The 27,130-nt window shown below is 37.1% G+C and overlaps 3 protein-coding genes across 6 annotated transcripts in view; 1 reads left to right on the forward strand and 2 right to left on the reverse strand.

Moving 5' to 3' along the window:
* Positions 1-27,130, forward strand: part of LOC127988172 (SLAM family member 5-like) — a 177,353-nt gene that overhangs the window by 7,725 nt on the left and 142,498 nt on the right. The window lies entirely within an intron of this gene.
* On the reverse strand, positions 75-17,623 carry podxl2 (podocalyxin-like 2). 2 transcript variants are annotated; one of them, XM_052590742.1, is made up of 9 exons: positions 17,282-17,622; positions 12,886-13,146; positions 10,421-10,591; positions 8,459-9,144; positions 7,572-7,646; positions 3,818-3,974; positions 2,461-2,522; positions 2,097-2,276; positions 75-1,873 (listed from the first exon to the last, which is right to left on the reverse strand). In XM_052590742.1, the coding sequence occupies exons 1-9, from the start codon at positions 17,313-17,315 to the stop codon at positions 1,661-1,663; spliced, it is 1,839 nt and encodes a 612-aa protein (XP_052446702.1). In that variant the 5' UTR covers positions 17,316-17,622; the 3' UTR covers positions 75-1,660. The 2 variants fall into 2 exon arrangements, with proteins under 2 accessions (XP_052446702.1, XP_052446703.1); XM_052590743.1 differs by lacking the exon at positions 10,421-10,591 and having other exon boundaries at positions 17,282-17,623.
* LOC127988138 (DNA replication licensing factor mcm2) lies at positions 18,465-26,772 on the reverse strand. The gene is made up of 16 exons (XM_052590739.1): positions 26,641-26,772; positions 25,750-25,934; positions 24,122-24,294; positions 23,754-24,026; positions 23,454-23,673; positions 23,145-23,352; positions 22,759-22,893; positions 21,493-21,684; positions 21,312-21,405; positions 20,974-21,224; positions 20,721-20,847; positions 20,428-20,540; positions 19,746-19,988; positions 19,434-19,616; positions 19,152-19,307; positions 18,465-19,062 (listed from the first exon to the last, which is right to left on the reverse strand). The coding sequence occupies exons 1-16, from the start codon at positions 26,644-26,646 to the stop codon at positions 18,952-18,954; spliced, it is 2,670 nt and encodes an 889-aa protein (XP_052446699.1). The 5' UTR covers positions 26,647-26,772; the 3' UTR covers positions 18,465-18,951.

Below are 27,130 nucleotides of genomic sequence, written 5' to 3' on the forward strand. Positions count from 1 at the left end.
TATATGGTAACTCACTCACTTCCCCAGTAGGGGCAGTCCAAACTACATGGTACATTTAAAAAGGTTCGGACAAGACTTCTCAAAACATTTATTTAGCTTTTTTTTAAAGAGGTGAGATAACACAAAATTACCAGAAAACAACGAGACCAAAATCTCCTTACAATCAGATACATAAAGCAGTTTGAGGTACAAAATCAAAATGGAAAAAGTGCAAATATGCTAATAGCTCTCGTACCAGGACACTAAAGGTACAAAACAGAAGCGTTCAACAGCGTTCTACACTGGCGTCAAACTCTCCTACGTCAAGGCTTTAGAAACAAACAATAATGCATGTACGTTATATAGAGCGTTCTGGAGTAGGCTACTAACCATTTAAATCTTGTTAAACATGAACGGTTCACGTTTGCTAAATTGTGTACAATCAGTTGACCCCTGACATGTGCATAGACTTATACTACATTGTTTCATGCACTTGAAATGAATAAAGAAAAGACTTTCTATGGCGACAATTAAGATTGATCTTTGACACATATACTGTACCATAAACAAGATCATCACTATGAGAGCTGATTTAACACTATTTTTTGATTGTGATCACCGTTTACTTTGCGTTTAAAAGATTAAATTCAATGCGCACTGAAAACATTAAAGAAATCGTTAGCTAGCTCCATTCGACACATTTCTATATGAAAGATTCTTTTGTAAGGAGAATCTTGTTATGCTTTGGAGGCCGTTGGTGCTGAGCAATGTTAAAGGTGCAATATATATATAAAAACCTTAAAAGCGACATAATCCAGTACGGAGCAGCCATTCTGATGCACAATAAAGGAGCAAGGCAGGCGTCCATCCAGCATTCAGCATGTAAAAACACAATATGCAGACTGCTTAACTGCTAATACTTGCATTGAAATAAGTAAATCAGAGAATGACTGATTATAGTGTCTACATCTTCGAGAAAACAACATCAAAAAACCTTGGTACAATCTCTTTCAAGTCTTTTCAAGTCTTCAAGTACACTAGTGTTTTTTTCCCTCTCTCCTGTAACTAACCCAAAAAGAAAATCAATTTCGTAATTTAACAAAGCCGTTTAAAACCTGTATGCCATTTTTTTAAACAAGATTTTTAAGAATCTTACGGTTCCGTAGAACTTTTTCTAAAGATCGCATCAGGTTTCGAGCATTGGCCATCGTTATCTTACCAAAAAAATTACATTTATCACATTTTATTCTTAGTGTAAACTAACTGTTCAAAATTCTCGTTTTTTTTTCACAGAAGAGAAAAAATGGCAGAAAATCTGGAACTACGTGTGTGAGATTACCGACATATTTTTTACGTTTTGGGTTTAACTATTGCTTTAACAGTGCAAGAAACTTTTCCCCCCAAAATTCAAACTTAGTTTTGATTGTTTGACACATTCAATTTAAATAAATTCTGCATTAAAAAGTTCCCCATATCATACAAATCACGCTTTAAAGCGTTCTTTTTAGTCCCGCCTGAATTTAGTAATGCAGATAAAGAAAACCATCATACAAGCCAAAAGACATCACATTTTATACAGCAGATGTTTCCGAAAAGCTTGAAAATGTTTTGTGCCCTCTTAGTCTGTAATGCCATACTGCTTTCTCATGCCGTTTTTTTCTGATTGTTTTCCCGCGATTAATTAAAGGTGCGTGTCTTCCTCTTGGTTGTCTTCCTCGGTTTTCCCGGGCTTATTGACGAGCACCTGCCAACCGTTTCCTCCATCCCCGCCCACTGTCACCCCATTGGCACTGTGTTTCTTCTCCTGCATCTCTGATTGGCTATCGCTTGTCACGTCCAGCGTGGGGTTGTCATGGCAACCGTTCTCCACAAAGTTCAGCTCTTCGCCTCTCGACTTCGGACGCGCCATAAAGCAAAGGAGACAAAACCACAGACAAATAATAAATCGATTCGAACCCGAGACGTCATTCATAGAACGTTGAGGTAAGTCATTAGAATTCGAGCTGCATATGAAACGCGCACGAGTTGTGTTGACAGCGTAATCTGTCAGTATCACAGAACATTTTGGCTCGTACCTCAGTTTTTTTTTTTCAGCAATCAGCATATCAAAGACCTACCATGTTTTTGAGTTTGGGTAAACGACGCTGCCAGCAGATATAGATGACTCCAGAAGCAATAATGAGCACACAAACAGATCCGATGATCACTAGAACCACAAACAGCTTTCCGTAGTCGCTACGTGTCTGACTGGGCCTCGAGTGGCACGTGTTCACGGTCGAAAAATTCTGAATTCCAATCTGAAAATAAATAATAAAATAATAATAGTGACAGAAATACAATTAAAATAAATTATAATAAATGCTAATAATGATAATAATTGTAAATATATAATAAAAGAAAAGCAAATAATATTTATTATAAATTATTATCCATGTTCCATAAGTGTCTTTATTTTATTATTATTTGCTGCATTAGTCTCACCTCATTTAGACCTCTTGTGATTTCCCCTAACATTGACAGGACGTCTTTTGGAGGGATAATTTCTTCAACAAAAAGACAGTATGAAAAGAAATTAGACTAAAATACTGTAAAAAGTTGTTAAAAAATGATAATAAAGAAATGATCAATCAACAAATAAAAATAAAGAAACTTGAACCTATTTGAGGACCATTAGGATTAAAAAAGAAAAGAAAAGAAATAACGAATAAGCACATTTCCCCCAAATTCTCAATAATGCTCCAATCCCCAAAATGACTCCATCATAACACATTTTTAAATAAATTAGCATAAATCACATTCAGTGCAAAAAAATACAACCATTCCATATGAATAATTTAATGATTTACATTTACATTTAGACATTTAGTGGACGCTTTTTTCCAAAGCGACTTACAAATGTGAACAATAGATGCAATTAAAATCAACGAAACAGCAATGATATACAAGTGATATAACAAGTCTAAAGATTTAAGTTAGATTAATGCAGTACACAAAGCAAGGGTTTTTTAAATAATATAATAAATAATAAGAAGACCGATAGTATAGAAATAAAATAGAGGAAGCTAGTGTTAAAGGTCTTTTTTGCTTTTGTTAATAGTATACTGAATGAAAAGAAAACATTGAATACAAAAAGATTAGAAAGCCAGTTTTCTTTTTTCTAGAAGCACTATATTTTACACTGTCCTTGTTACATGTTACATGAACTTAGTATAGGAATAAAAATAAATAATGCATAAATAAATGCATGCAACAGCACAAAACTAAAACATAATAGATAACACTTTATTTTAAGCTCTCCTTATATTTTTCATTTCACTTGGCATCAATTTATCTCCACAAAATTATGCATAAATGCATGCAGGCAACTCTAATCCTAACCCTAACCATATAGTAAGTACATGGAGTTAATTAATATTACAGAGTAAGTAAATTACACTGAAACAAGGACACTGTAAAATAAGTGTAACCTAATTTCTTTATTTTGGTAATAAGAATTGGGGGCACAATGGGCTTCACTGTCTTGAAAAAAAGATGATAAATATTCCAGAATGCAAAACATCTTAATTTTCTTAATTCAAAATATAATTACTTATTTTCATTCTCTTGATTTTGTCAACACGACCTCAAACAAGTCTTGCTTTGTAAGATTCACCTGAGCAGATACAACATCACTAATGCACTGCACAGAGATTTGATAAAGAGATAATGCCTGCTATTTTTATCCTTTTATATAGAGCATGAAATGAAAAGCCAACAAATTACTAGCACCTCAGATTTAAAGAATGAGCCTCCCATTACACGTGAGCACAGAGGCCCTGAGTGTGTGTGTGTGTGTTACCCTGCTCGCTGGCTAAGGCCATCAGAAGCTGGTGGTCCTGCTGTGTGGGTTTGCTGAGGAAAATGAGCCAGGAGCCTTGTGGGATGTTCCTCTTTCTGGAGAATGTGTTTTCTAGCATCTCCAGGAGTTTGTCGCCCCTCTCCATACGAAACTCATCCTGTGGGACACACACAAGACACACACCAGCACTGAAATGTCACTGTCCTGAAATGGTACAACTAAGAAATACAGTGATGTGTGTATTAATTATATGTACTAATCAGATTTCTTTCCACTGTCGTTCTAAATTAAATATATCGTGAAAAAACTAAAAATAAATTCAATGAATTGTGACAATAAATTCTGTGCAATTTGTCAGAAAATTTACATTGAAATGTTAAATTGAGGACACATTTAAATATGCGAAATACTGTGAAAAACATCTCATTTGGCTAATAATAAATACAATAAAATGGGAGTATAATTGTGTACAGAATGGATTTACGTAAATTAAATACATTTTAATGTAATTTAGTGGACAAAAAATAACAACGGTGTAATCTATACATTAAGTCAAATTAAAATATGAACATGAATAATTACACAGTATTTGTCAGAAAACGCACCTAGAAATTAATAGCAAACAAAATAAAAAATATATATATGATCTTATAATTATATAAGCTTTAATGCACCAGTGTTGCAAACAGTAAATAAATACAATAAAAGTTAGCATTAATGTTAATGCTCAAAAATAGCTCAATGCAATATAGTGGACTAAAATATTATAATTTAAAATAATAAAATGGTATAAACCATATAAAGTACAAAAGACAGTAAAATGTGAACATAAATAAGACCTAAGTTGTATTTGTCATGCACATTATAATGTAATATATTATTAAAAAAATATATATATATGTGTGTGTGTGTTTTATGCATCATGAATAAATAAGTACGATAAATTGGGAGTATAAATTCACTAAATGTAAGTTAAAAAAATAGTTGAAAGTATAAAAAAGATAAATATATACATCGTAAAATGTAATTTAATAAATAAAAATAGAATAAAACATGAACATACCACACATGAGATGTAAACCGTATTTATATAAAATAGAATTAACATGGAATGTGTCAGAATATACACATAAGAAATGTACAGTAAAATCAAGTAAATAAAAATGTATGTATTTTGATAATACCTATGGATGATTGAAAGAAAAAGTCAAATATTGTTAGAAATGAAACATGGGGCCAAATCAACACTCTCCACGAACAGACCACCAGTGACCCTCCTAAAAACATGTCTGCTTTGTCTGTTACTGTCTAAGATGTTCCTCCAGCTTGTGTTTAAACACAAGAGTCACAGTAACTCATCCTCTGACCAGAGACAGACAGGCGACAGAATCAGACTCAGTTTTGTCGAGTCATTGAGACGGAGACTCGGAGCTTCTCGTGCAGTGGGTCGGATTGGTTTCTGATCAATGTCTCTGCAGTGCTGCCCGGGTTCAGAGCAGGGCTCCATCGCAGGGGATTGGGCAGTTTAGCACGCAGCTGTCAGAGCGCCAGCGGGGGGAAAGTTCTCCGCGGTCATGCTGCAGTTACGTGGCACTGGAGCGTTACTGTGGCAACAGAAGCAACCGGCTTCTTCTACGCCAGTGAAACATCACAGGGAAGATTTACACAGCGGGCGATTCACAGAGAACTGGAGCTGAAGTCTCAGATGTTTCTCCTGTCGTCTCTTCCTGAAGAGATCTTAATAATGTCTCAGACTGTGCAGTGATCGAGTCAAACACAGCACTGTTTGTTATCCTTGAATAAAACGAAAAATGCTAAAAAAAAAACATCAGATATAATTGGCACGAATTATAGATTACTTCCCAAGACTGATTAATTATGACTGAATTCATTCCCTCTACTGATTAATTTATTAGATTCTTAATTTAGGTACGCTGTGTAGACATTGTACTAATACGTTCCCTCGTTTTAAATTACTTAATTAAAATGAGGGAAAAAATAAGTACAACGGAGCCGCACGATTTACTGACTGAGAGAACAAATGGATAACACGTGGCCATGAATTAATAAGTCATAGGAACAAATTGTTAATTCATGGCCACAAATGTATTTTTCTTACGCATGTTTAACTTGGGAGTACAGATATATATATATATATATATATATATATATATATATATATATATATATATATATATATATATATATATATATCAGTTAGTTGTAAAGGCAAATTCAAGTTTTTGTTTACTATGTTTTAAGTAAGTTAAAGTACTGCAAGTAAAACTAAATCAGAAACTTAATAGACAAAAAAAAAAAAAAAACTAATAAAAATGACTAAAGCACAACATAATTGCTACAAATTTAACTAAAATTTAAAATCTAAAACAAACTCATAATATTAATAAACTATACCAAATCTAATTTTTCATCATTTATGCCAATGGATAAATCAAAATGAACGGGTACTGGCACTGTCAAGATCCAATAATTAAAGAAAACCACCACTTTTGCCATATATTTTATGTCTACTGATGCCATACAATGCTTTATGTGAAGAACAGACCCAAATTTAGCACACATTCAGATATGGTGCACCAAAACAGGTTGGGCTTTAACTATCATTGGTTTGTACTGTAATTCATATGGACCACTTTTGTGGTACCTTATTATCAGTTTAGTTGCTCACTTTGTTTTTGGGTGAAATTCAACATTAAACCACTTACTCTCCAATAGATGCACTGCAGTATATGGGTGCCGTCAGAAAGAGCGTCCAAACAGCTGATAAAAACATCACAATAATCCACACCAATCCAGTCCATCCGTTAACATCTTGTGAAGCCAAAAGATGTGTTTGTAAGAAACAAATCCATAATTAATGTTTTTATCTTCAAACACGACTTCTGTACATAATATTGTTTTCTCCAGTAAAAAAAGTAATCTCGTCTGAATCGGGAGAGAAATCTGCACAGATCAAGCTATGTTTACAAGCAAAAATAGTCTAAAACCGTTCTAAACTGTTATGTTGTTTATTTTGATATCTTAGCTTTTGGCTTCATAAGATGTTAACTGATGAACTGGAGTGGTGTGGATTATTGTGATGTTTTTATCAGCTGTTTGGACTCTCGTTCTGACGGCACCCATTCACTACAGAGGGTCCATTGGGGAACAAGTGATGTGATGCTACATTTCTCCATATCTGATGAAAAAACAAACTCATATAGATCTTTGGATGGCCTGAGGGTGGCATTTTAAGTAAATATACATTTTTGGGGACACTATTCCTTTAAATAAAATATAATTGACAGGTCTAGTAGGCCAAGGGTGACCTTTAAGACACAACATTCGTTTTTTGCAGTGCTGCTAACGAGTTCATGAGATTAAGAATCACATTATCTTTTTTCTTCTCTACAAAGGCCAGATGATTGTTCAGGCTGCTGATAAAACAAATGCGCTCGGAGCTCACAGCGTGTGTGTCATTGTTTGTGCTGAGCGTCGTTAGTTGTGCAGTCAGCATGTTTCTGAGACAGAAATCTTCCTGCAACGCTCAGCGTTTCAGCTGCAGTACGTGAAACAGGCTCTGAGCGGGACATACACCTTAATTAAGAGTAAGAGTAATTCGTTCAAATCGTGATGGAAAAACTGATTTTTATGAAGAAAATGCAAGTGGTTTGCTCATGCTAGGACAATATGTGGTTGGGTTAAGGCTAGCTAGAGATTTCAGGGTTGGGTTTTGTGGAAAAGCAACACTTACGCAGTCAAAGTTGTCCGTCATGTTGAGTATAACGTAGCCCTTTCCTGCAAGGTTGCTCCAGTCGACACAAATCACCTGCACGGAGTGAGAAACAAAGAGAGTCACTGGACTGCAGTGAATGGTTGTGCTTGCTGACAACCTGCCTGGAGAACGAATCTATAAACACATTTCTCTTCCAAAGCAGTCAGATAAATCAATCGAGAAATAATTTCCAAGAAGACACAATATATTTCATACAAACAAACAATTGAGAATTTTATCACAAGAACCACCTGTGGGACACTTGTTTTGTCAATATTTTTGAAAGTTGAAATGATAAAGTACATAACATTACTTCTTACTAGTGTTATTTTTGTTAGATCAAGTTACTATTAATTAATCTTTTTTTTGGATAATTGAAATTTGAAAGTCGACATAATATATAGAAATAAGAATTTTAAAATTAGAAAAACTGAAAACTAAAAACTTACTTTGAAATATATATATTTATTTCACTTACTGAAATAAATATGTTTAGATGAAGTACCACAATTACTACAATTGAAACAGGAATACATTTAAAGATAAATAGAAATTTTTGAAACATTTAAATTAAATAAAACTGAAAATCTAAAAATAAAAGCTAATCCAAAGTCTTAAAAGACATTTCTTGTTATTATGTTTATATATTACTATAAGTAGTAGTTTTATATTATGATATACTTTACTATTTGTCATATATTATTTAGTGGTACATATTTTTATTTTTGAGCAGAGAGAATCTAACCAACAGCTGAAATCTGATGGACATTGTGTTTGAACATTTTATACAAGAAGGAATATATTATTTTATATATTATTACATATTATAGAGGTCTGTTAATTTCTTATTTTCTGCCACTGAGTACCTGCTCGGCCTCCTGGGACAGCTCTGAGTCGTGCAGCTCCGTTTCGCCGAGATATTCGTTGCCGCCGTGACGAAGCTCCGCCCCCTCCTCGTCCTCTGTTGTGGTGAGCGGCGCCCCCTGCCAGGCGGTTTTGGTGAAGACCACGGGCGGCAGATCTGAAGCAGGGGAGGACGAGGGTCTGGATGTGAACGGCGTGAGGTACCGCCATTCGTCCTCTTCCTCCTCAGCCGGTTCGGTGGGAAAATCCACTACCTCTTCCTCATCCTCATCTTCCTCAGAATCATCCTGGTGTGTTTTGTCGGGCTGCAGGGGCTCCAGGCTCGGCAGGGGCCCGATTTCAGGAGCCGTGGGTGCTTGTGTTACAGCATGGCCCCTCTGATCATCAAACGTGTCGTCGGATGTCAGGCGCCTGTCAGGCTCAGCTGTGGCCTCTGGCTGGTTCTGACGGGCCAGTCCGACGATGGGGGGCGTGGCTGTGGAGAGGGCGTGGTCTTCAGCATCTGCGATTGACGGCCCGGAGAAGGGGTGGAGAGGGAATCCGCTCGATTCTGAATCACTCTCCCACTGCTCCGGGTCGACTGACTCAGTCGGAGGAACGAACAATGAGGAAGAGAAATTCATCTGAGTTGGCTTTTGGCTCAAAGAAAGTGGCAAAGATGGTGGTTCTGGGGATGAAGGGCTGTAATCTATGAAGGAATAAAACAAGAAAAGTTGTAAAAAAATTTGAAGACATCAAAGTATACATACTCTACTATTCTAAACTATACTGTGCTAAACTGTACTAAACTATTCTACATTCTACTGCTTAGGCTAAGCTTTAATTGAATAGTTTGTTTTTGCAGTTGGTCTTTCAAATTTGGTAGTACTGAGCTTTAGAGCCCAACCGATATTGCCTTCATGTGACCGATATAATACATATTATCTGAGAAGCAATAATTATTTATTTATGCTGTTAGACTACATCAAGGTGTTATCGTTAAATAAACTAAAACCATAATTTTTTTTGATAATTTAAAAGATTACAATAAATCCAGTTAGTAAGATTTCCGATTAAACTAAACGCATTGAAATGTAACAGATATAAAACTGAAATAAAATGTATACAAATCTAGAGATTTAAAGACGACAATTTATGCAAATACTAAAACCCCACAACCACTAAATTACTAAAACATTTGCCAAAGTTAACGCGCAAACAGAAAATATAAAAAAGAAAAAACTATTTCAAAATATCAATAAAAACTAGAATAATGCCTTAATGATACTAAAATAACACTGTACTCCAGCTATCATAACATTATATGCTTTAATGGTATTTAAATTATAATAGTTCATTATTAAAATGTTTTAGATTTAATACCATTACATATATTTTTATAGTTTTTGTTTACACCATTATATTGATGCTAAGATTGTTAGACTCAATATTAAACAACCGATATTAAACAACCGATAACCAAACCTTCAAAGAGTGAATATCGGTAGTCCATCTCAAGTGCAATACAGTAAAGTCTTGTATAATACAGCATATTGAAAGCATGTTATAGTGTTTGCATAACCTAGTTAAAATTAAGTTTGTTAAATGTAAGAATATTGTTTATTTATTGTGGTAAACAGAGCAAACACTTATTAAGAAAATGTTGTTTTCATGCTATAGTATGGTAGGATAATGTTGCAGTAAGATCTGTTGGGAGCACATGTCTTATTCATCTTTTGTTTCTTGAGTACAGCAGATTCGAGCAGCTGCACTGCAGCACTGCACCTGCGTCTGGCACAACACACACATCAGGGACCCGAGAGCTCTCGATCGCAGCCTGATTATTCATGAGACACACACACTGCCACACTGAGACGTGCTGTAATGAGGAGAGCTATTGTCTAGCGTCAGCGGGAGAGAGCCCATATATCTATACTTTATCAAGAAAATTATCATAACTGGAAGTAATAAAAAAAGCAGCATACCAGGGACTGTGTGGCAAGCTTTGGCACACTCCTCCAGGGACAGGAAGTTATTGCGGTTTTCTCTGCAGCCCCCAAATATGAAGTTTTCGCATTTCTTAGTGACAGGATTAAAGTGCCAGCGAGGGAGCGCCCCACGACAAGGTCCCACCTTCTTGGGCATCAGACAGCGCTCTGAGAGCACAAGAACAAATAGACACATGTACTGAAAGTGTCTTTTAGAGACAAAAAGCACAACTCCAAATTTAGCAGCCTGTGTTTCGCCTAAGATCCAGTGGAACCATTCCCCCCTCTGTTCAATTACTGAACTGCTATTGGCTTGGGATGAAAAACATCAGGTAACTGGAGGTCTTCACACTCATTAAAGACAGGTGGATGTGTGAAAGGGACAAGAGGACTGAAAACTCCTGAGGGTGTAGATAGACGAGCACCAAACCACAGACAGACAGATAGATAGTCTCGGTCTATTTCCTAAACCGATAAACTCTCATTTTCCTGGTGAGGCACAGAGCCAGGTGAGAACACCACACCTGGAAGTGTCTCCACTCACACACACACACACACTCAAACTCTCAGTCATGGTTGTGTCCACCTGTCTCTCCATATGGCTGATCAGTCAAGTCTGTATGTGGTGTGACACAGCGTGCGTTACTCATTCAGCAGCGGTTGAGTGTGACGGGCTCTCGTGTACACGCTCAGATTTACTGCTGTGGCCGCAAATACACTCATCTTCCATATGTGCGCTTGTGTAAACAATTAACCAAACATTTTCAAGTTCGTCTTAAGTTCTAAAGCAGATAGTTGTTTTGTTGTCTTCAGGTCACCCACAGATTCCAACTATTAACCGAAAAATGTTTCAAAGGAAAGCGTGAGTGTTGAATGAGTTAAATGCCAAGGTTTAATACTTAGGATAATGGGTTTGTTCAAATCGCTAATGATATCTTTCTTAATATACAGCGTGAGTGTGCCAGCTGAATCAAGCTGATACCCACCAAATTCAAACTCCTCACGGCAGATAGTCATTGGACAGCTCCAGCCTTCTTTCTGCTTTGTACGCACACACCGGAAACAGGCCACTGCGGTTAGCAAGCTAGCAGGTGAGCTAAAAATAATACTGTTTTCAGGCACATTAATTCCCAGGCGCGTAGAAAGTGGGCATATTTTCTCTAGTCACTGCTGCGAAACATATTCACGACCGCAAGGTGGACTGAAGAAATATCAATGGAATTGTTAAAGCTGACAAAACTCGAATCAACAAATAAAAAAAGGAAAGCATCAGGAGGGGACTGCAGGTGTCGAGGAAATGACGCACGATAATGAGTCCTAAAAACTGTTGTTCACACCACTTTACACGTCTAACGGCCTCTTTGGCAGTCGAGTCCTTTTTGCGAGTTAAATAACTGTCTAGAGGCTGAGTCATACAATGGTACTGACCTAATATGAAGCTGTCGTCATTCAGTGCCTTTGTTACCCAATTTACAGCTGCAGGCTATACTTTTTCAGCCATTTTCGAAACGTAAATACAGAACCAAATTTCAATAGGAAATGAATCGAGTGATATAATTGTCAGAGCAAGTATATTTACACATCTAGGTGATAAAGGTCAAACATTTGACCCACTTTCAAACATACTATTGCAACCACATTACACTCATAATTCAATTTGTCACCAGAGTGAATACTGGATTAACACCCCTAGCTTACAAATGACAAGTACTTGACATTTTTCCAGTTGCAAATGAAACCAAATTTCATTTAAAATTTAGGTAGGTCATACAGTTATCAGAGCTAATAAATTGACCAAAAAAAGACTAGTACTTGACCCATTTTCCCTCATAAATATGCAACCAAAATTAACTCATAACTGAATCAAGTCAGAGCAACTGTATTGACATTTCTAATATACAAATGACACGCAATTTTGGTCGTGACAAAATGTTGTTGCAACATTATAATTTTCAAATTTAATATTGCAATCAAATTTTGCTTGTAATTGAATCAAGTCAAAACTTTGTCAGAGCAAATATATTAACACCCCTAGTTGACAAATGGCATCAATCATCATCGATCATAAATATACTATCAAAATTTGTTTTTCAGAGCGAATATATTTGCATTTTAGGTTGACAAACGACAAGCACTAGATGAATTTTCCAATGTAATGTTGCAATCAAATTTTGCTTGTAATTGAATCAAGTCAAGTTATTGTCAGAGGGAATATGTTAACATTGTCATTTGACAAACGATAAGTAGGCATACTTGACCCATTTCTTTACGTAAATATGCAACCAAAATTTTTTTGTAACCGAATTGTCATTCCAGTGTCAGAGCGAATATTTTCACCATTGATTGACAAATTAGATTAATGACATCAGATGAAAAGGGAAAGTCATTTTTCTTTATGCCTTTGAAAGTTTACATAAACTTGACTTATAAACTTAATTTTTCGAATTACTGCTTCTACTCACCATTCATGGCACTTGGGTCAATGCTGGTGTCTTTGGTCTCGATACGAGCGTTCTTGCCATCCTCACTGTCTTCACTAAAGAACCCGGAGCTCTCCTGAGAACTCTCCATGAAGCCATGCCTGCGTTCCCTCGAGACCTCATCGTGTTCCTCAAAGCCTACGGGAACCTCCAGAACCGGCCCTTGGGAGCGGAGAGGGTTTGGTAGGAGTGCTGGACCAGCACTTAGAACCCTGGCACACACCAGAACCAGGAGAACTGAACCTAAATGAAAGAAGAATAGATATAATAAGCTAACTTTTTAAAATTGGATTCATTCAAAACACAAATCAACATCATTAACAAAGAATCAAACCAACTCCTTTACCACAAACGAATCTTTATTAATAGCTTCAACAGTGACAGATGGTTTCAAGGATGTATGCATCCATCAAACACTGTCTGGGAACATCTTTTGAGTCCCGGCCCTTATGGGCTTCAACCACAGCTGGCTCTGATTTATGCCGGCTTAGCGTTGTCTCTCAAACCACCCGGTCTTATCTTTCCTTGCCCTACCAGGTCACCACAGGATTAGCATTGGTTTAAACACTGGATAAATGAAAAAGACGGCGACTGGGTAAGAACTACTCTTCTGTTGGAGCCAAGTTGGAGTTTAAAAGCCAATTACACAGTTCTCTAATTCTGACACGGCTTTAGTTTTTATTCATGGATCTGTTTAATGAAATACATTCTCTAGCGAGGCTCTGTTTAATTAAGGAGACCAGCAGGCGGATGTCTCGGCGACTCTGGTATTATATTTAGCAAGTGTGCGATTGTGTGGTAATTAACAGGGGGGAAAAACCAGGCACTTCCTGCTCCAATTTATGAATCGGTCAACTTCCAGTTCCAGTGGTTTTAGAGACCAGGGACATCCTGTGAACTCAAGCCATGCAATGCTGTGGAAATTTCCAAAATGGTACACTGCTGGAGAGTATAATCCCAAATAACCAGATGACATTTACTGAATAAATCTGGGAGAATTAAAGATTAAAAGACCACTTTATTTTTCAAAAAACATTCTACATTATCAGTAATGCTACGTTCTATTCAAGTCTGATTTCGGATTTCTGAATATCGAGCGATCAACTTGGAAAAGTGCAACAAAATGTCAATTGAAGTTGAATGTCAATACTTAGCGCTAGCATACAATTCTCCAAATTTTGTACATTATACAACAACTTTGTTGCCATGGCACTTTCTTATTTACGTTCACATACGGTGTAAAAACTTGTTGCACATGCTTGATGTTGACGAGGCTGAACATCTTTGGTTCTTGGATCCAAATAGATAGTCCAAAATAAGATTTTCAGTGATCAGTAAATTATTATTTTGTGTCTGATCTTAATCCAAAACTATCTTATGAATTCAAAAGACTTTTAATACACTGCACAAACAATATGGACTTTCATCAAGCCTTTATTGACATTTTTGGAGCTTGACTATCACTACATGGTCACTGGTCAACAATGGCCATACTAGTTTACAGTACAGTACAGTTTGGATTTTTTTTTTTTTTCATTTTTAGATTCTTTCTAAATGTCTACCAACCAGTAAAGCATCCCAACTGTAAAATACCAAGCACAGTGTCACCTCTATCTCTGTGATGTATGTCTTTAAAAAGCATTAACGTCTAACCCCGGTAGATCACAGTAATTATGGTTGACGCAATCTTATTTTGCCTCAGTGGACTCTGGATTCTGCAAAGGTACTTCTAACCTCGCTTGAACAGCGAATAGAGAATTTGCTGATGCCCGAACCCAAACACTTCTATCTCTGAGGAACGATCTTTGGCCTTCTGCCCCCGAGATGCTCTCAAAGTTTGGACACGCGTTAGATAGTACATTAATCATAAAAGCTTATATCTCATTTATAGAGGCACTGCGGCAACAAACCCCATCTGGGATCTTTGAATTTGGGTAGTTAGATGAACTAAATCAAACTCAAGAAGATGAAACATCTGTGCATAAACTTGAAGGACAAAGAAGAACTTAGAGGCAAATCTCCCTTTAGTCAGTTCTCTGAATTAATAAAAATCCACTTATTTATGCTTATCATTTAATATTTAGTGTGTTTCCTTAGACAAATAAAATATGCCAAAGATGATTCTAACTTCGGAATGAAAATATGGGATAAATGATCATTTAAAACCTTATTTCAAGAATATATGATGTATATAGGTAATAAAAATAATAAACAAAATGGTCAATGACCTTTATTGTCTACATCGTGTCACTCTAAATAAATACATAAACTGAAAATGTCCCAATGTTAAAAAAAAACAAACAAATGGCAATGACATATGAATCAGACATGTTCTTGATGTCTTTTACAGTGTGGTTTTTATTTCATAGCAGTCACAACATGACCAGCTCCCACCTGTTTCTGTCTGATTTCAGACATCTTAATATAGTGCGCATTCATCCGTTCAGACCAAGACGCCACAATCCTCTGTCATCTGATACGAACACAGATCTGTCACATAACAGCTATTGTACTAAATATATGAGCACTTCAGCCAGCGCCAGTATCGGACTCTCTCTAAAAGAGACGAGAAGCCAGAACACAGAATACAATGATTCATAAATCATCAAACCCACCAAAGCTTGGCCCAATTTAAAGTGTGAGGCACCTGGACTCCAGCAACACTGTGTGAATACATACGGCTGCCAATTATTTCTCAGTCTTAAATCTTAGCCATCTCTTTTACTTTCCTCTCTGAGATAAAGCCACATCTCAAACGAGCGGCAAGATAAATGCTGATGTCACCTGACCTGAAAGGGTTTCTGGGCTGTGCCAGCTTACATTGCAGCAGAGTCTGTGGGTGTAGGTGGCATTGAGCGTTAAGAGTCAGATTTATAGTCTACTGACTGGCAGCTGCAGGTCTGCAGTGCTTGATACTGCGAAAGAGTGCATGAGTTGCACTATAGTACTGAATGATGACCATTTAAATGGCTCTCCAAATGGTACATTTCCAATTAATGATGGTATGGACATGGTTTAAACATGATACTGTAACTATAACCCACATTAAATGACAACACAGTACTTTGACGTTCGATATTTATCATGGTAATGGATCCACGATACCATGATTAATATGGTATTTACATGGTACTGCAAAGAAATGTTAACTATAACCTACATTAAATGACAATCCATTGATGACGACGTCAAATGTTTACAATATGGTACACCAAAGTACTTCAAAAAATACCATGGTATATGTTTAAAGGTCTTTGTATTGTTATAGTAATACCACAAAAACAGGCTAATACTTTGATATACATTATGGTATTGGGTGATTATCACGCTAAAAACATGGTAGCGTGTAAAAAAAGAAAGAAGGGTACTATATAAAATGGCAACGAAATGCACATACAATTATATTTACGTGGTAGTATGATATGAAAAATCTTAAAGACTATCACAATATCCATAACAACACATTAAAACCATGTTCCTGTCTTTTACACCATGATATTTAGATGGAACTCTAATGTACCCGAAAAAATGATAAGCTATTATATGTTACAAAATAGTTAAAGAGGGTGAGGAAATAATCAAATGCCGTTTGAGTTCAGAGTGAAATGGACCTGTCTTGAGTCTGAATCTGTGCTGCTCATTAGACTAAACAAACCTGACCTGTCATTGTTGTGTCTGGTCATCAGTCTGTCTGGAGCGGCTTTTGACCAGCACAATCTGTCAGCTGTGGCCTCATGGGCATGACAAGCCATCACACACATGGCGTGCCAAACACAATCAGCGTCCACGGGCACGGCAGCTGCAAAATGTTCTTTTCTCAGTTCCATGAGGATGAATCATGCTGAAAATCCTGACTGGACCTGAATAGTTCAGCTCGGTCTCGAGATGGAGAGGGAAAAGGGGTGTGTGCCGAAATCTGCACAATCAGATCAATAACACGGATACCTGAATGATTTCAGTGACTGGACTCTTTATGCTTGGGATGATGACATGAACAAATCATTAATGATGATCATCTCAGAAAAGAACAATGCCCTTTTTTCCTCACTCGTGGAGACAATGAGAAATGTTAATGATGATGCATATTCCTCTCAGACACAATACCGAGCAAAGATTGTGATTACTGCACCCTATTACAAAACCAGTGACATTTATCAATGATTAAATAATCAATAGGTTGGTTTTCATCACACGTTAACATTCCAATGGGCTAGAAATAGTACATAATTTTGCATATAAAATAGTTAGTAAAAATAGAATTTGTACAATAGTGACTAATAAAACGTATTATAAATATATATATACCGTATTGAAAAACATTTTTATATACATTTACATAAATAAATTGTTAATACAATGCAAAAAATACTTAACTCACCTAACATCAGGCACTGGAAAGACGCGACAGACATCTCTGCAGCTTTAAACGATCGCAGTGAGAAATTATCGCGTCAGTGTTTCAGTTCGTTCGTATGTGCATCATATGTGACTTACTGACCTCAATCACGAGACGCACTAACACGGATTAATCATCGGAATTAAAAACAAAAGGTCAGTAGATGGGCAGACGAAGCGCACGAGTGAGATATACTGTGCAGAACGGCAGGCGTGACTGCGAGGGAAACTAGACGGCAGGTTTGTCTGCTGCTCTTCTTGCAGTCAATGGATTTGCAGCGACAGATTAAGGATTTTGGAGGGTTTTATTCCTGGCGCAGTGACTGCAGGCGAGCCGCTGCAGCGACGCAGGGTCCTAAACGCCGCGGACTTATTTTAGTATGAAACAAGAATCAATGGTCAGCGATGGAATTCTGATGTCAACCAATCAGAAAGCTCCGATTCTGATCAACAACGAAAGTTTCACGTAGTGCATCCAACCAAGATAGTAATTAAATGCACTGTAGATTATTAGCGATGTAAAACGATTTTTTTTTTTTTTGCAATAAGTATCTTGTCAGTATATGTCAGTGTCTTTTGGAAGTTTGTTCCGCAAAAACGAAGAAAATAAAAGTAACTGCAACATTAAAGTTCTGGCGCATTTATAAATCACAATTATTATTATTTTTTTCTCAAATGCTCAGGACTGCAAGTTTATAATAACCGCACCGTTGAAAGTTCTCTATGCAAGCATACGTTTCATTTTTTTTTTCCACACAAGGTAAACTCTGGAAAAATTAGTAGTAATAAACTTAGAATTCTGAGAAAAAGAAATAGAATTGTGAGATGTGAACTCAGAATTTTGAAGTAGAATCAAAATTGTGATTATGAAATTCAGAATAAAAAAAAAAAAATCTGTCATCTCAGAATTATATTTTTCTCAGAGGCTCAGAATTAAATATTTATAACCTCACAGTTGAAAGTTGTTAACTTGTAAGAGAGTTTACATTTAACAATTACGTTTTTTTCATGCAAGGTAAACTGGAAAAACTGGGAGATTTAAACTCAGAATTCTGAGAAAAAGAAATAGAACTGAGATGTGAACTCAGAATTTTGAAGAAGAATCAAAATTGCGACATGTCAATTCTGAATTGAAATAAAAAAGTCAAATTTGCATCAACTCAGGATTTTAAGAAAATGTAAAAATTTTAAGTTTATATATTGCACATGCAAGACATAAACATGCAATTCTAAGAGGAAAATGCATTGTGAAATAGTCGCAATTACCTTTTTTAAATATTTTCTTTTTCACAGTTGCTAACAAGCTTTAAGTATCGATTACACAACTATGATTATTCAAAACAGTTAATTACATACACAGCTTGAGATTTATTGTTCAGAACATTACAGTACAAAAGTAAATTTTACATCACAAATGTAATAAATGCAGTATTTCTGCAAAACATTATAGAAAGTTCAAGAACGACATTTCATATGCATCCTGCATAAGCCAAGCAGATCAATACAACCGTAACGACTACGGTAACAAGTTCATGAAAGGACCAAAAACAATATTCAATCCACGTAACGATTTGTCTGACAACCTCATAACAGAATATATACAAGTCCAAGAGATTTGACGCAACTGCTTGCGAACAAATCCCAAACGAATGCCTAGAACCGCTGTGCGATTAGTTTTTTCTTGGCATCGTGTGAGAATTTGTTTGACCGGAACAAGTCACTGTCGTAAAACGCAGACAGGTTGTGGATGTTAATCTGTCGAGCCTGAGAACAAAAAAAGATAGTGTTACAACACAAACTCGCAAATAACACATGCAACTTAAGTACTCACGATTTAAACATCTATTAGATACCTTGTCCACCAGATCTTTCTCAGGAATCTCGATGGTGTCCTGCTGGGCTCCGTAACGGTTGCGTTGATACGCAACCTGCTCAGAAATCAGCTGCTTCAGGACAAACAGCAGCAGCTCGTTGTTGTCTCGTCTGAACGCCAGATACTGTGCAAACGTCTGTTAAAAAATCCAACAAATGTGAGTTCGGTTACCAACGTAACCAGGTTAGGACAGAATGGTTAGACTTGCACAGTTACCACAAATGGAAAATTGATGCCAAATCGATATATTCAGTTTGGTTACCTTCCGCATGCTCCTCATCACGCTGAACTTTTGCGTGTCAATGAAGCTTTCTAGCATGACACGGATAGCCATGTTCACGTCGTCCTCAAGCACGTAATCCCGCAGATGCATGCGGGCGTGTGCCTCGGCCATGCGGATCATGGACTCTATGTGACGCACAGTAATCGGGATACTTCCTGTAGCCTGCAAAACAGCATAAGATTACTTTTATGTTTCTGCGATTTCTGCGTAGATTTAACGAAAAATTGCAGAATGGCCTGAAAATTGGTGGAACTTCTTAAAAACGTCTTTGGCTTCAAATGCGACTCTTACCATGGACTCTCTTCGAAGGTCGCTGTAAATTCGGGCCACCTTGTCTTGGTCCATCTGGTTGAGTTTCGGTCGCACCCGCTCTTTGGCGTACATGATGTACTTCTTGAGCAGCTCCTGTGGAATGGGCGGGACATCAAAGGTGTTTGGCAGCACCACCTCTTCTAGACTGGCCACGCCCCCTTCTTTGTTGCTTGGGTGATGTTTGATGTGACTGCCCACCACAAAGCGTGCAAGCATTTCATCCTAAACCAAAGAGAATTATGGGTAAATCGAATGACAACGCTATGCAAGTCACTGTTATGGGTGTTTACATAACAACAATGTACTAAAAGTGGAAAGGTTCCTATTTTTTTTTGTTTTTTTTGCATACAGGTGTTTTTTATCAAAATGATCCCAGTTCACATGGATCCACGAAAATTGCTAATGATCGCGAGGTAAACTTCGCACATACCTATACAATGAACACATAATATACAAGCACATGAGTTTTTTTGTAGTTTACAGAGAGATGACTACAGTATTGTTCTCAAAAACTTGCACTTTGAAGTTTTGAAACTTTTCAGGCCCCCAAAACACTGTTGTCATCATGTAAATGAATGGCCAAAATGCACAAAAAGTAAAAAATTGTAAATACATTTTAGTTTACAAACTGTGAACACCCTTAAGATGTCAACAGACTTACCTGCACAGGATCGATGGTGTCTCTTACGATGCAAAGAATGTCAAATCGAGATATGATGGGCTCTGTCAGGTCCACATTTTCAGAGAATGTGAGAGACGGGTCGTAACGGCCACCTTTTAAGAGAAAGAAAACCTTCCTAAGAAAAATGATTGCTGCCAAAAACACTGCTGGAACTTTAGGTCCAGCAGAAAGTAATTAAGAACACGACTGCATTTTAGATTAACAAGTGCCGATGGCAAAATTGAAGTTATGACCCTCATTTAAACTTTCATTAAAATGCTCCCAGAACACACCAATAGGATTGGCGGCAGCGATGACAGTGCAGCGAGCCTGCAGTGATGTGACGATCCCAGCTTTAGAAATAGAGATGCTCTGCTGCTCCATGGCTTCATGGATGCTGGTCCTGTCTTGATCGTTCATCTAAATAAAGAAGAAAAAACTATTTCACTTAAGAATTCATCTAAAAATTGCTCTAAATTGGTCCAAATATTGGTGAAAGTGCACCAAAACTGCTACAAACTGGTCCCAATTTGAATGCTAGCTCACCTTATCAAACTCGTCAATGAGGCAGACTCCTCGGTCCGCCAGCACCAATGCTCCCGCCTCCAGCGTCCACTCTCGGGTCACGGGATGACGTTGCACGTAAGCCGTCAGACCCACAGCAGAGGCTCCCTGACCTGTAGAGAAGACTGCGCGACTCGCAACCTTCTCGATGTATTTTAGGAACTGGGATTTGGCTGTGCCTGGATCTCCACATAGGAGAACGTTAATATCACCACGCACCTTGTGTTTCCCGCCTGTTGAGGGAGCCAGAACACAACTGAGCAACTTTGACTCTGAAGGACTTTAAAGAACGTGCAAATTATTAGCTGTGAAAAGGATACCTGGATTCTTGGCTTCGCCACCAAACAGAGCAAGCGCCAGACCACGTTTGATGTCTTCGTGCCCATAGATGGAAGGACCAATACTTGCGAAAATCTGCAGGGAAGCTAATATTAATCTGGAGAAACTTTCTGATACACTTTGAAGTTACGGCTCGAACTGTAATGTGTGACCATTGCTCACCCGCTCTCCGATGCGCTCGTCTTTGGACAGAGCCATGATGGCTTTGATGTCTTCATCGGTGAGCTCTGCCACAGCCACGCCCTCATCCTTACGAGCGATGTGATTGGCCAGGATTAAAGTAGCAAACACCGGGAAGCCATTAGCCATGTTGAGGGAGCCGTCGTAGTTGTTGTGGTAGATTCCTGTGAGCTCCTGTAATAATATAAAATTTTTGAGGTTATATTTTATTCAAATATATATATCAAAGTATTATTTGCATTATTCCAAATAGGATATAAATGTAAATCCACACATATTCGAAACATATTTTACTTGAATATTATTTTGTGATATACATATCCTAAGCAGATTCCTAATAATATTGAAGTATTATTTGCAATATAATATAATGAAAAAAAAAAATTATAATAAGTGCTGTCAAATGATGATTTATTTATGATCATGATTAATCTCGTTTAAAATAAGTTTGTGTTTACATATTGTATAATATAAATACACACAAACATGCATGTTTATATTTAAGAAAAATATGTTATGCTTATATAATAAATATATTTATAAATATGATTTAGTTGTAATGATATGGGTATTATAAAAAGATGTAGCTGTGGTGGATTCCTGTGAGCTCCAGCAAAAACAAGACATTTTTGGGAGGAAATATTTGTATTTATATTCAAACATTATTTACAACAAAAAAAAAATTGAAAATATGTAAATATACATTTAGAAGGGCATATTTTATGTCAATAATATTTGATATAGTTAGTGATAGCGATATTACAAGAAGTTATGTAGATTCTTGTGAGCTCTAGCAAAAAAAAAAAAACATTTTCGGAGAGTTTAATTTAAATATATAGGAATATTATTTGAAATGTTACATAGTAAAAATTAGGATAAAAACACATATTTTTGGAATGCATTTTCTTTATATATTACTAATAAATTACATAATTACGACGGAAATAACACAAAAGGCTCATTTTGATCACTTTAAATATTTACAAGTCCAAATTTCAGGTCATTATGTATTTAAGTTTACTTTAATATTGTTCAGTAACACCAATTTTAGATTCATTTTATAGAATATAAAGTCTTTTAAGTATGATTTAAGACACAAATCAACATTTAAAGGCTATAGAGGTTTATTAATAGTGATCTTCATCCAAAGCTTCATCTGATGCCACCAAACTGTTGCCAGGGCAGTTCAAGCTTGTTCATTAACAGGGATTTGATAAATATTGTATTCATTAGGGTCTGTTGACTCACAATCTCGTCTCCAGGTTTGCAAGTGTCCACCAAGTCGGCCAGCAGGATGGCGTCTTTGGAGCGAGGCAGGCGGCCAGCCGCTACTTTGCCAGGACTCTCCTGAATAGTGATACGCTGGTAGTTCTGGTACACAGTCTGTGAAAGACAAGAATCTCAATTAACATCAGAAGAAAAAAAGAATCTGCTACTTTCTGCTGCGATGGCAACAAATGAGAGAGCACATTTACATAAGCAGATAAAGCAAAGAGAACTTTCTTCAAACATACATTAGCTCATTATTGAATAAGACAATGTAAAGGTTGATTAATCACCATTTGGTAAGTTCTGATTGGATCAGACAAAATAAATATAGATGAACAGCCTTTAGAAATGTTTTCGTCACGCACCTGCTCCATGTTGATCTCAAAGGGACCGAGCGACTGGCACTCGGGACAGGAGCCTGGCTTCACCTCCTGGTTCTGGGACTGGAAGAAGGGTCCCAAGATGAAGTTACACTTGTTACAGTTGTATTTCACCATACCGAGCTGTGGCAGGACTCCAGTGCAGCAGGTCACCACACCGCTGGTGCGGATTAACTGGTTCAGGTGAAGCTGCCTGGAGAAAAAATAGATAAAAATAGTAATAAATAAAAGTGTGAATAAATAAAATATTAAGAATTGTATTAGGAAAACCAAATGACGTGGAGTTGCACGTACCTGAGCGATCGAAGTTCTTCCACCAGCGGCAGGTTGCCGATACGGACGTGGATTTCGTGTGCAATTCTATCGTATTTGGGGTACATCCCTAGCACCACTTCTTTAGCAGCTTCGTCAAAGATCTTAAGCATCTCGGCGGGAGCCTCCGGCAGAAAATATGCCAGCACGTGCTCCCTAGATGCCAACTCTTCATAGTTCACCAACAAACTCTCCTTATTTTCTGTAGAAATTGGAAAATATCAAGTCAAGAATCATCTAAATCAATAACATGGTGCTCCCAAACGACCATCCGCCACCCACCTTTGCACATGTCGCTGATGCGCTCTTTGAACACATTGTGTCCGTGCTCGTCCACGTGTGTGCGCAGGAAGTTCTTGAAACGGTGGTAGATCTCCAGCCGCGGGGCGGCCATTGAAACCCACTCCCTGACCGTGTGGCCCTTCATGTCCTCCAGGTTCTCAATGCTTTCGATCATCTCTTCGTCCTCGCCGTCCATCGCGCCGCCATCGGCTGCCCTCTCCGCAAGAACCCGCTGCCTCTTCGTGGGTCGTTTGTCATCCTCGTCTTCGCTGTCTGTCCATCACAAAACCAGGTTTAAATGATGAAATCGCAGTTATTTGTTGGATTGGCTTGTGGTATGGCTATGTTTTGATGACTGAAACACCCACCGTAGAGAAGCCCGCGTCCGATGCGTCCCATACCAAGGCCCTGTTCTCTGTCGCGCCGTCTCATAGCCGCTTCTGCTTCTGCACGAGCGCCGGGAGAGAGTTCACTGAAGTCTTCATCCTCATCCAGACCTTCGGCTTCATAACGGTCCAGTTCTGGGATGGCACGGTAGTCTCTGTGAAAATTACCGTATAAAAAATTAGGGATGTAAAGGTTCATGTATTCCAACCAAAGATTTTCAGGATAGATCTTTGAGTTCGGCAAGTATGCATACCAAAAAAAATCGTACCATGTTTTCAGGAAATTCAGACAATAAATGCCTTTGATTAATGGTCTTTGATGTGGTGTGACATTTTGCTGTATAACGCCTCAGTTCTAACAGCAGTGAGCACTATCACCCCTTCCTCTTTATAACTAGTTTTAAAGAGAAATATACATGAATGAACGTCTCACCCCTCACGTAATTGAGAAAGTAAGTCTAGTTAAGAGCATTTTGTGGTAAGACTACACTTCATTATATTGACTTTACCTGTTAAGAGTGTAATGATAAACCGCGAGCCGGATGAAAATCGATGCAAATATGTAATAATTCAAATTGGTGGAGATGCTAAACAATCGCGATTCAATTTGGTGTTGGAGTTTATATGAATGTATTTCTGAGAGGAACTTACTGTCTTTAGAAAATGTTTGAATAAATCGAATTGTGAGTTGAGTGAATCGTTACATCCCTACCTGTTAGTGACGTCTTAATTATTTTATGTATGTTATAAGTTAATAAAAAAAAAATTTTTTTTTACTTGTTTGCATACCATTTTTTTTTTTTTTGAGTGTTGATTATTATAGTTAAAAATAAATAGTAATTGAATTTAAGTTTGGGCTCAGCTGTTAAATGTAACCTTATAGTAATGTAAAAGGATCCCTATGGTTTAGAGCAGAAGGTAAGATTTTTATTCATAATATATAGAGCAATGTGTCTAGTAAACCATTGTTTACTGTTAAAAAAAGGCTACTGTACTGAAACCATACCGAACGGTGACGTCAAAACCAAGGTACATACCGAATCGTCATGTTTGTGTACTGTTACACCCCTAGTAGAAATGTTAGCTTGTTAGCCATGTTTCCATCCAAAGTTGTGAATTTAACTTTTAAGAATACAGCATAAAACATTTACATTTACCATGAATTCAAGACAACAAAACTGACACAGCCTGTGAAACCGTCACAAGGTATGAATAATAAAAATAAAAGTTGTTGCAACTTGGGGAAACCATTGTGGCTCTTGTTTTCCTACGTAAAAAATTACTTGCACGTAAATACATGCAAAAAAGTCTACATACGATAATAAGCACCGTCATATCATATCATCTGATGTTTGGAAATGCAATTGTGCGTTTTAATGCAAAATCTCAACATTTGCATAAAAACATTTGAATACAAACATAATTGTTCATATTTTATATCACTGCATCAGAATAATAATAAAAAATAAATGTTCAAGAGCACAGATATATAGTTGCTAGACTAAATATAATATTTTGTATTTTGGGGGGGGGGGGGGGGGGGTGGAAAGTGACCTGGACATGTTTCTTGACAGGTTTCATGAGATTTCAAATATAATATAACCTCTCACCTCTCCATCCCTTCTCCGATCAGCTCCTCTCCGTCTCCGTCCTCCTCATCAGGAATAATGTCTCCCAGAATCCCCTCGGACTCGTCCTCAAACGGGGGCAGGTCTCTCCCGGGACTGGAGGTCAGGTCTCCCCGTCGTGAACCACGACTGGGGCTGGTGGCCATGTGCAACGACTCTGATGAATCCTGTTATGAAGCAAAATCATGTTAGTGTTGTATAAAGCTGTAAGAAGTCTTTACACTAGAACTGAAAGAGAAAGACTAAAGGTCAATGTGGAAAATGCACGTAACATATGTGTAACTACATCAGGCTTGATGTAATAACACTGAAAATAAATATCATTACTTTTGAAAAACAGATTTATCAGTCAGCTAATATGTTAAATACTGAAGCGCTACTATACTATAATTTAAGAAATGTCAGTTATCACTTGCAACAACTGTTGAACCACAACAAAGAAATTAGTTTACCCACGTGGGACATTTTGGGCTGACTTGACTCTTCAACAGACAATATTTTTAATATATTTTTTATGGTTATAAGACATAGGTCAGTATTAGTGAAGGTAAAAGCATACATTTCCGTCGTATGTATATGGTTCTTCATTTTTTTATAATAAACAAAATAAAATGACATTACAGTTACAAAAAAAAACATGTAATACAGAAACCGAATTAAAATCACAGCCTATGTGTACATGGGAACTTATATTTATTGTATCACGTTTGTTGTAATATCTAGTTTATTACATTTCAACTTCATTAGACAATCCTACTAACGTTAGACAAGCCATGCACATGTCTACCAACTTAAAATACTTTAAAACACATCTGAACTACATCTAAACGATTTATTTACATATACATAGATAATATACACAAATACACTCACCGCCATCTTCTCACGTCCGTCTTAAGCAGCGATTCGACTGTAGACTATTTTCTCCCGGGAAGACTGACTTTTCGCGCGAAATGCTCCACGTGATCACAAAGCGCGCGAAGCTCTTATGAATTATGTATTGAGGAAGCGCGTCTGAGCACTGTGATTGGACCGGTGGTAGTGCCATCGTTCCAAACTGAACGTTCATTGGTTTGACGCGTCAAAAGGGGCGAGCAAAATAGGATTGACAGAGAACAGATAAGAAAAGCACCAAACTAATGAGTTGAAGGTTCGCATTTTATCTTAAATAAAACAAACAGTTTCTACAGTGAAGAGTCACATAAGTGCCAAACTATGTCCTCAGATGGATCTATATTTAAAATAAAACGTAATAAAAAAAAACATGAGATGAATGAAAACAGGTTCTTTGTGGAAATAATTAAGAATACAGTACATTATAATTTTAGCATGAATTAAGAATCAGTAGAAGACAAAGAATATC

This window comes from Carassius gibelio, chromosome B22, assembly GCF_023724105.1.
Source record: "Carassius gibelio isolate Cgi1373 ecotype wild population from Czech Republic chromosome B22, carGib1.2-hapl.c, whole genome shotgun sequence".
In the NCBI taxonomy this organism is placed as follows: domain Eukaryota; kingdom Metazoa; phylum Chordata; class Actinopteri; order Cypriniformes; family Cyprinidae; genus Carassius; species Carassius gibelio.

Coding starts and splice junctions, on each gene's coding strand:
- LOC127988138 (XM_052590739.1), bottom strand. Junction 21,406..21,492: donor ACGAGCGCATCGGAGAGCGG/GTGAGCAATGGT, acceptor GCTTCCCTGCAG/ATTTTCGCAAGTATTGGTCC. Junction 19,308..19,433: donor TGATGAGGAGCATGCGGAAG/GTAACCAAACTG, acceptor ATTTTTTAACAG/ACGTTTGCACAGTATCTGGC.
- podxl2 (XM_052590742.1), bottom strand. CDS start 17,315: ATGTCTGTCGCGTCTTTCCAGTGCCTGATGTTAG. Junction 13,147..17,281: donor TTTCCAGTGCCTGATGTTAG/GTGAGTTAAGTA, acceptor TCTTTCATTTAG/GTTCAGTTCTCCTGGTTCTG. Junction 3,975..7,571: donor TGACGGACAACTTTGACTGC/GTAAGTGTTGCT, acceptor TGTGTCCCACAG/GATGAGTTTCGTATGGAGAG.